This window comes from Sesamum indicum, linkage group LG9 (genome assembly GCF_000512975.1).
Source record: "Sesamum indicum cultivar Zhongzhi No. 13 linkage group LG9, S_indicum_v1.0, whole genome shotgun sequence".
In the NCBI taxonomy this organism is placed as follows: Eukaryota; Viridiplantae; Streptophyta; class Magnoliopsida; order Lamiales; family Pedaliaceae; genus Sesamum; species Sesamum indicum.
In genome coordinates this window covers 5423232-5432911 of record NC_026153.1, presented here as the reverse complement: position 1 = coordinate 5432911, position 9680 = coordinate 5423232, and the positions used below count along the sequence as shown (strand labels likewise).

The following is a 9680-nucleotide window of genomic DNA, read 5'->3' as shown; positions in this document are numbered from 1 at the left end:
TAACGCACAATAGATCTTCACATAAAATATTAGTACGCAAAGAATGTTTCTGAAAAAAAGGGCATTGCCACTTTTGATGTAGGATATAGTGAATTTTTCTTTTAAAGGGTCATGGACAAATATATTTTATTAATTTTCAAGGAGAATTTTGTGTTTATTAGTGTTTTTGTGAAAAAGATAAAATGTAATGCCATACTTATCCAGGCTGGTCCTTACACATCTATCGACTGGTCGAGCAATAAGCATGTACAAATTTTGGCTACCACCAGTACAATGAATAACTATGAACATAATTAAAATTTGGAGATGAATTCATGTTTATCACTACCAATAAACGTGAAGTTTGCCATGGATACTGATTCTTGCAATTTGCGACGAAATTTCGACAGATTTGCGGCATAACCCCATTATTCACATTTATTGCAGATTCAGTCTCAAAATTACGGAAGTTTGTGACAAAGCGTTCGTTACAGATTTCGTTAATAAATTTGGCATGAATTTGGTGTTTCATTGTAAATGGACAAGAAACACCAAACAGGATGTCACAGATTTACTAGAACCAGTTTTTGTTGCAAATTTGCATCAAATATTGGGACAAAAATATTATGTCGGATGAAAACTGCAAATTAATGCTGTCGTCATCGCCGTTGCCACACAGTCCTGATGAAATGGGGACGAGACCCACAACAAACAAGACAGGTCCGTTGCAAGATTTTCTCACTATTCTTCAACAAGTGTTTTTAATTATTTTTAGTACAACCCAAAGCCTATTGGATAGATGGTCTAGGCTGGGTGATTGTTAGAAGGATACTGGAACGGACTGGCCCTCCAAAATTAACGGGTCAGTTGGATCAAATACGATCCGGCCCAAAACTCAACTTGACACGTGCCTACCCGCCAACCAACACCCTTATGAGCCTTTTCATCGCCATAACGCAAGCTATGTTATAGTTAGAAAAAGTGATAAAAAAGAATTGAAAACACACACACACATACACACATAAATGCAGGCTTGCTCACTTCTGACTTTACCCACTTCCCACCACCCTTTTTCAGATCTACACATAATATCCAACTTCACTCCTGCACTCTGCTCCATTATCAAATTCCAAATCAAGAATCTGAAAACACATTACGAGTAGAAGTTGAGTAGTTGAGCTTCTATACCAACCATGTAAACTTTGAGCTCAATGATGAATTGAGGGTTGGTTTGAGATCAAGAATGGGTTACAAGTGGTTTGCTCCGGCGGCGAGAAGGGTTCCAAGAAGGGTCTGGTTAGGATTCCAAATGTCAATGGGATTACTGGTGGGTGGGAATCACACCTCCTCCAGGTTTTGCACTCGCTAAGCTGTGTTTTTCCTTGCTTTGATTGGTTTTTCTCTTGAATTTTACCACAATCTGAACTTCAATAGATTTTGAGTTCATCACTGCTCTGTCATAGATCTGCTTCTTTGAATTACTTGAAAGATCGGGGAAATTGGGTTGGAAGGAGAGAATTAACTTAAAGTTCTCAGAAAAATGGACTTGAAGTTCTTGAAATGGCAACTGCTTCGTGGGCCACTGATGAGGCGTGTGGTGTTGAGGGCAGTTATGCTTGTACTGGCTGTGATTGTTCTTTCTTTGATGCAAATGGGCCGTGAGGTTCAAGTAATCGGGCCAATTATGTCCAACATTGATCAATGCCCTTTGAATTTGGACTCGAACCCGGATCTAAATCTCACTAGTTTCTTGAATTCGGCCCCGAGTTTCCCGTTTCCGTTTTTCGGAGCTTCTGACATGGCGTGCAAGGAAAGTGAGAACTTGACTAAAGCTGTGTTTAAAGAGTTGATGGCCAAGAACTTGTTGCATTCGAATGCAAGAGCGCTGTATGTCGGGGAGGGATCTTCCTCCGCTGTTTTAGCATTGCGCAATTTGGGATTGCTTGATCCGTTTGGTGTTGACAAGCACCCATATTTCTCCCTTCTCAAGAGGAGGTTCGTGTATGAGCTTAACTTTGAGGATAATCATTTTGATTTTGTGTTCTCAGAAGATCTTGATAGGGTCTCAGTTCCAGCTCTCCTGGTGCTGGAAATTGAGCGTGTGCTTCGTCCAGGTGGGACCGGTGTTATGCTCGTGGGAACCTGTAGGTTTTACTCGGACGGCTTGGTTAAGTCAGCCACTCCTGTTGCATCATTCTTGAAGAGCTCTGACGTTATTCATTTATGCGGTGTTGGATCTTTCTCTCTTGTTATATTTAAGAAGAGACTTGAAACTTTCGCTTCCTTTGAGCATTTTCAACTTCCGGCTAATTGCCCATCAATTGCAAAGAATAAGCCATTCATGAAGTACATTGAGCCTCTCACAGAAAAATCGTCGGGGTGGTTTGAGCCGGAACTTTCTTATCTCCCTAAGTTCATGAATATTTCCTCAAGAAACAAATTGGTTTATATCAACATCGGTGCAGGGGAATTTGCAAAGACAAGCGTTGCAAAAATGTCGAAGCTCTATTGTGCCAACCACCGAGCAGCATTCAGTGTGTTTGTTATTGATCATAAAACCTCAGTCCTCTCATCCTATGTGACGGATCCTGGTATCAACTTTGTCTATCATCCAGATCTTGCTGGAGATACTGCTGGTCCAGAAATCAGCTCCAATGAGCATTTCACAGCACCAATGGATGACGAAGGATTCGAATTTGTTAGTTGGTTCAATGAAACTGTATCTGGTGAAGATTTTGTTATCCTTATGATGAACGCAAAGTTGGTGGAGCTAAACATTCTTGCCGAACTGTTTAAAACTGGATCAATATGCCATGTGGACGAACTCTTCCTCCGCTGCTCGGATGCTGCAGACTGCAAAACAAACATGTGCTGGAACTGCATGAACGTCTTCAAAAGTCTCAGAAGGAGCGGCGTGTATGTCCACCGGTGGAATGGAGATTGAGAACTGCATCGAGCCAAGTTGGTTTCTTGATTAGTATGTGGTTTACTTATGTTGTGTTGGAGAATAAAATGAGAAGTGGTGAATTGAGCACATAATCTACCACTCTCCTCTATGTCTGAACTGTGTAATGAGTTTTTATCATATGTATGTTATTATGGATGTGTAGTTTGCTCTTCTGGGTTGTGGAGGGAAGTTATGCTGTTATAACAGTTAACCTATGCTTAATTAAATTTTATTTTAATATTTGTTTTCATTAACATATAGAATAGTACCTCATGTTAAGTTGAAGTGTTTCGACCAATCAAATTATGGCTCATAGAATGATAATATGGAGAATAATTGAACTGCGACTCTCGTGGTATATGTTCTCTATTAAATTAAAATAAGGATTTAATATTATTTCTTTGGTTTTGTAATAATATCAGATATGTTGAGTTCATTAGACTCTCCTATCGACAAACACTTTAACTTGAAGAATAAGAAGACAACCTGAGTCTGAAATTGTCGACATTGTTCTTGCTGTATTTTTTCTATTTTCTAAAAAAATATAAAAAGATTAACAAGGTGGGTGAATTTTTTTTGAAAAATTACCCATTTGATCCATAAAACAATTTAGGAATATTTTAAAAATCAATAAAATAATAATTCATAGTTCATTAGAGCATTTTAATTAGTTTACTACAAAAAATAAATATAACATAATATAGACTAACTCATCAGACTAATTGTTAGAATATTCGTTAAAATCAGGGACGTTGGTTATTTTCCAAATAGTAAAATATTTATAATTATGTCAAATTTGAAGGTAACATGTTGTATTAACCATTAATATCAAACCAAGGAAAATTAACTCATCCTTTAAATGATGTAACTTTGCATTTAATATTTGAGACTCACTAAGATCCAACATTTCAACAAGGCCAAAGGAAACTATTTTTCTAGTTTCAGATGATAGTAAATTTGTGCTTTATTTCTTTATTATTATTATTGTTGTTGTTGTTGTTGTTATTATTATTTATTTTCTTGTTAAAATCCAATCTTGAAACATAAGAAAGTTGATAGAGAAGGTTGTGACTTGTGACACAGGGAATTTGGAACATTTAGACAAATCACATATCTTGCTAATATTATGCAGCATGCATGCATTTGTCTGTAATCACAAGAAACCTCAGATTATAGAGAATGCGTAGAATTTTGATCATTACCTAGCAGCCAAGAGAACCTTTGGATGCTTTACAGTGAAGAGGGACTGTGAATCTATTAATGTTCCCATAGATGGATAGGCGGACTGGACGGCCGGTGTAGAAAGAGAAGGTGATAGAGCGATATTAACACGGTTAGAGTCACGGTATCTAGGCTGGTGGAGCCGGGCATAAGAGGATGCCTATTGGATATCGGTTACCTTCTGAAGAGATGCAGTTCTGGGGACGACTTACAGGCCAGAATATGTAAGTAGAGTCAAGAGAGGAGTGTCGATGCCTGTGATGAGTGGGGACAAATGGTGCCAAATACCGTCTATCTATTCAGCCTCATGCAAAGTTTGCATATTCGAAAGATCATGGCTGTGTTTCTGTGGTCTGAATATTCATTTTAGCGTGATGGTTGATTAACAAGTTTATATTTCTTCTATGTTCAGTCAGCTGTTGCTCTCTAAATTAAGTTGTAGAATCAGAAATCATTAATAAGGGATGAAGAAACTTTCACCTGGAAATGCCCAGTACACTGTTTTCTTGGATACTTCATTTGAGTATGCCAATACAAACTCTGGTGCTGATTGGCTTGTTTTAGCTACTAAGGACCTATTTTAATAGTGTACACAAGTGAATATATACCGACTTTTGTAAATATTTTATGACCAGTTTTGGTACGTGGGTCGAACTCACTTAGAGATGAACGGCTAATTGTTTCTGTCCCATGATCTAATCATCTATGAACAGGAAGCTTCAACAGCTAAACTTTTAATCATTCCTCTGCATGGATCACCAAATGTATCAACCGAGACTCCAATTCTGCAACTTCTTGATCCTATGCAAGTCTGCAGAGATGATGCATAGTGAGCAAGGAAGCAATATCTTAGCAGTCAAACTATCATGTCAACAGAATCAGAAAGAACAATAACCTTCTGCACAATAGAAAGAGCCTTTTCGCTGCTGCATCGACCATGGCTAAAGCTTCCACATGTCCCATGAGGAGTTCCAAAGCTGGCAAATTTGATCTCAGACATGACCTGATTTGGAAAAGGACAATTGAGCGACAGAGTAGGTCCGGTTCGTGATCTTGATTTTTGATCTGTAGTCCACATATCAACTTCCATTGGGTGAGTCTCTAAAATCTGAGAGCATATACTCCCTGTTTCTCTCGTTGCTAAAGATATCTGTTCAGGATCACCTCCCATTTCTTCAAATAACACTAGGACGTTTTCACTTGCTTGCAGCCACGAACGGGGAACATGATAGCTACAAAATATACTGATAAGTACTCGTAAATGAAAATAACATACAGGTAAGAACTTCAAGTAACATTGATTACAATTTCTGAGTTGGTTGTCCACAGTTCTTCATACATTTGCTTGGGCTGAAAGATCCTCTGTAATTGCAAGAGTCGGTGCAACCGCTATCCGGAGCAGTATATTTGGGCCAGTAACGGCCAATGCTTTGTCCGTTTATCCATGCCTGACCTTTGCCCATTCCTGAAAAGTCTAATGCGACGGGGCTGATTCCAGTGGGGGCATCGAAAGTTGTCTAGATCAAAGATGTTGCTTTTACCATTTAGCATGAAAATTTTAGGATAGAATTTTTCAAGTCACAGAGTAAATAACAACCGAAATGACGTGTTGACTTTTACCTTGTACCACACCAACGGCTGATCCTTAGGCAAAGTAGGCTGTGATACCCAAAGAGAGGAAGTTCCACTGGACAGGGCTAACTCTTCTCCTCTCAAACCAATCTGATTTTGCAGAGCCAAAAATTTTGATGAAATGGCATGTCAGATGTTTGGTGAACATGGAATTTTTTGTTTGAAGGATATAAGTCATCTGATATTCATTAGCTGATCTGAAACAGAACTAGTAGCCTATGGATGCATAATTCAGTATATATATCATTTCAAGAAACTATTTTACTCTTGCAAAGAGGAAATATAAGGAAATGACCTGATACGTCCACTGCTGCGAAGATAGATCAACTGTAGACCCGTTCCGTAAACCTTTCAACTGCACAGGACCAGTAACTCCTGCGCCCTTTTTATCGAAGTATGCTCCATAGTTCTGGATTGACATAGTTTCTGTGTTAGACAACACTTTGCCAGGAACAATTACAATGAGAATTTGCTCAAAGAGGTCTGAGCTATACCTGTAATCCCACTGTCAAACTCAAGAGATCTATCTTGTTTCTTCCATGTATGAGGCTGATGGGAACATCCACGGACACTTTGGGTTCACTGTTTCTTCCTTTTGCGCTTCCTGTGAGCAGGGAACAGCAGAGGCAAATCAACATATTCTTATTGCTTTTTGTTAGGAAATTGGAAGAAAGACTGTAAAATGTGTGCATACGATAAGGAAAACCAGCTACAATAATACTCAAATTTTACGTTGCACCAGTATCTCAAACTAGATAGAATATAGTGCAACACTATATAGAGCTACTAATTAGCTTCATATGATTAGTACGCTTGTGAGTTCTGCAATCCAACATCTTTATCCTGCATCATAGAACAGTAAAATATTCTCATTGCTCACTTATATTTCTGTGCCAAAACCTTGATTTATTTAGTTAATGATGATTGCATTCACACATACATGTCGTATTGTAACACCGAGTGAACATCTCATTGACAAGTAGATGTTAAATAGAAGCCTGTCACAGTAGAGAAGTACATATGTACAGAGCAAGAGGCTATAAGACCAAATGCAGGTGCGAGAAACCAGTTAATAAGGTGGGTTCAATTTAAACTAGGGATATATATATCTAAGGCAAAGGTCCTCAAAACAAGATCTGTTTACCTACCTGCAAGTTCTTTGTTGAGAAAAACATATAGTGCATGACCAAGGGAATCCACATGAAGAACTGTCTGAGATCCATCTTGCATGAAAGGCTCGTCGCCTTTAGTCTCTATGCTGAAACCATCAAGAAATATTAAAACCTGATGTCTACATAAAAATTTATCGCAATTCTTTTAAGTTTTTATACCTCAGAGAATACCACAGATAGTCACTTTGATCAGCAGTGGTGTTTATTTGTTCCAGCAACCCGAGTTTCATGAATGAACTATCAGTAGATATACCTATAGGTTCATGGATCCAACTCCACCCTGAGAGGAATGTGTCTGTAGCAGTACTATCGTCTATTGAAGATTGATGAACAAATTCTGAGATGGTGGCCAAAGAGTTAATCTGTCAGTTGAAGGAAAGGTGCATTAGCCCTTGCTGCTAGAATTTCTTATCGACTTCCATAGCAGTAAGGCCTCGTGAAGTTGAGTTGAGTAGCTGATTCTCTTTTACCTTGCTTGGATAATACATATGATTAATACCATAAGAATTTGACAACTAATCAGAAAAAACTTGACTCGCTTCTGAACTTGTATTAGCTTAATTTTTTGCAAATATTTATGTAAAGACTTAACATGATACATAATTTCTTATATAAACCAAAGGCTTTGATCATTAAGTGATTATATATGCTGATAGGATTAAAAAGTAAAGACAGTGAAGTCAACATGATAAACCCTGCCAAGTTGGCGAAAGCAAGAATGGTGTGGGTTCTTCATAAAATAGAGTGGAAGCCAGCATTTTCTAAGGAAAGGAGAAATGCAACAAAAACAATAATTGGCATACTTTTGCAGTGTTGAGTACTACAGTCTTGCAGTCGGGTAAGATGCTGACAGACCAAGCAGGCAAGTGATAGGAGTTGCCGTTGAAATTTACAGTTGCTTCAGACTGTGAGTCAACATTTGCAAGAAAAGCGGCACATACTCCTGATTCAGTTTTATAAACAGTGGCCTGAATCAGAAAAAAGGATCATTAGTCAATGCTTAGAATATTTTGTACTGTTCTGCGGATCAGACGGAACGGGAGGAGTGGTATGGGGATGTCATTATACCTCCAAATTGGAACCAAGAGAAGTAGTTTCTGGATCTGTTGCCACTAGTGCCCCCTCACAAAGCTTTATAGCCTTGTGCACATCCTTCAAGTGACCCCATTTTGGTTGCCTCAGAAGGCCTACAACATAACAGACTGAGAAAGTCTAATCCCATAAAAATCTAAACTAGGAAGGATCACTCAAATAACAAAATACGTTTCCCCATGGTTTCTTAATTCATTGTGAAACATTTTCAACGCTATACAGTTTTAGATCTGTTAGTCCGATGTTCTTGGCTGCAGAAGACGTACGTATGGTTAGGCAATTACCAATGACCTCTGCTAACTGGTTTTTGGGTACAAAATAGAACTATGGTAGCGGAAGAATGCATAATAACAGAGGAATGCATACCGTACTCGTCAATTGGAGCATCATAATCATAGCTTGTTGTAATGAAAGGTCCACCAGAAGTGCGGCCAAAGTTAGTGCCACCATGATACTGTTAAAAATGCCATGAAGTTAACATAAGAAGTTCTTCAGGATCCAGTTTCATATATTGTAAAAGACTGGCATTGGATGTAGGAAGTACCATGTAATAGTTTAGAAACATTCCACCAAGCTGGTAAAAGCGTGCAGTGGAGAAAGCAATGTCTTCCACAGGTCTGTAGGGCACAGGATCACCAAACGAAGAGAACCTGATTTTTCGCCAACAGTTAGAGAATGCCAAATCAGTTTCGCATCAGAAATTCTATGCACAAACCAAAGTTAAACCAGATAAGCATATCACTGGAAGTAAGAAAGTAGATCACCTACCATCCACTCCAGTTCTCTGTCCACATTTTTGGCTTGTTATTAGAATTTGGGGTAAATTGATCACAATAAAACCCGTTGCAAGTGTTGATCTGTATAATTCATAAAGACAAAATATAAGTACATTGGTTCTGATCGAATCACCAATACCTCCACCTGAAGTCGGCTAATCATCTGAAACACTTTAAATTTTTGCCTAAAACTGAAAAGATTGGGACAGTAAACTCACAATAGGATTAGGAGCATCACTTTGCTGGCACATCACCCAGGGCACCCCTGTATCCAATGATGTAGCCATTGCCGCAGCCCAACTTATGTAAGTTTTGGCACTTTCACCATACGCAGAATCAATATTCCCATACTCATTTTCAATCTAGAATGAAACAGGGCAACAAATTGTTCTGTCATAATTTATACAACTATAGAGCTACACTTGACAATCTCTTTTGAGCTGATTCAGAACACCTTATCAAGAATGTTAGTTTGCTGCTACAATGATGATCAGTCTTAAGCAGATATTACCTGAGATAAAATAATGGGTCCACCTTGGGATGCATATAGGTTTTCTTGCTTCATCATGTTTACAATCTTGGCCGTAAACCGCCTCATTTCAGCCTAGAACAGTAAGATCTCGTCCGGTCAAATCTATAACAACGATGACTAGAATAAAGCAAAAAGTAGTGAAAGTAGCAAGAGGAGTAACCTTGAAAGGCTCATTATCAGTTCGAAAAACAATTCCGGGTATAAAATGCAACCACAGAGGAAATCCGCTGTTCAAAAAATTGAGTAAACACTCGTATTAGCAATAAAATATCTGATCATATTATTTTTTATTGATTGCAAGAAAAGAGAGAGGGATGGGGGGGGGGGGG

At 38.5% G+C, this 9680-nt stretch overlaps 2 protein-coding genes across 3 annotated transcripts in view; one reads left to right on the top strand and one right to left on the bottom strand.

Moving 5' to 3' along the window:
- Positions 1520–2923, top strand: LOC105170708. Its single transcript, XM_020696787.1, has one exon. The coding sequence runs from the start codon at positions 1520–1522 to the stop codon at positions 2921–2923; it is 1404 nt and encodes a 467-aa protein (XP_020552446.1).
- The window catches only part of LOC105170707 (beta-galactosidase 8), a 5979-nt gene continuing 877 nt past the window's right edge, over positions 4579–9680 (bottom strand). The window contains exons 4-19 of one of the 2 annotated variants that reach the window (XM_011091589.2): positions 9512–9578; positions 9331–9423; positions 9038–9181; positions 8812–8900; positions 8588–8693; positions 8410–8497; positions 8020–8138; positions 7755–7919; positions 7111–7313; positions 6928–7037; positions 6274–6383; positions 6075–6188; positions 5768–5869; positions 5453–5664; positions 5043–5379; positions 4579–4958 (exon numbers count right to left, since the gene is read on the bottom strand). In XM_011091589.2, the coding sequence (XP_011089891.1) occupies positions 4851–4958; positions 5043–5379; positions 5453–5664; positions 5768–5869; positions 6075–6188; positions 6274–6383; positions 6928–7037; positions 7111–7313; positions 7755–7919; positions 8020–8138; positions 8410–8497; positions 8588–8693; positions 8812–8900; positions 9038–9181; positions 9331–9423; positions 9512–9578 (2167 nt within the window). In that variant the 3' untranslated portion in view covers positions 4579–4850. Of the gene's footprint in view, positions 4959–5042; positions 5380–5452; positions 5665–5767; positions 5870–6074; positions 6189–6273; positions 6384–6927; positions 7038–7110; positions 7314–7754; positions 7920–8019; positions 8139–8409; positions 8498–8587; positions 8694–8811; positions 8901–9037; positions 9182–9330; positions 9424–9511; positions 9579–9680 lie in introns of those variants that run through there. The other variant, XM_011091590.2, reaches the window with a different exon arrangement.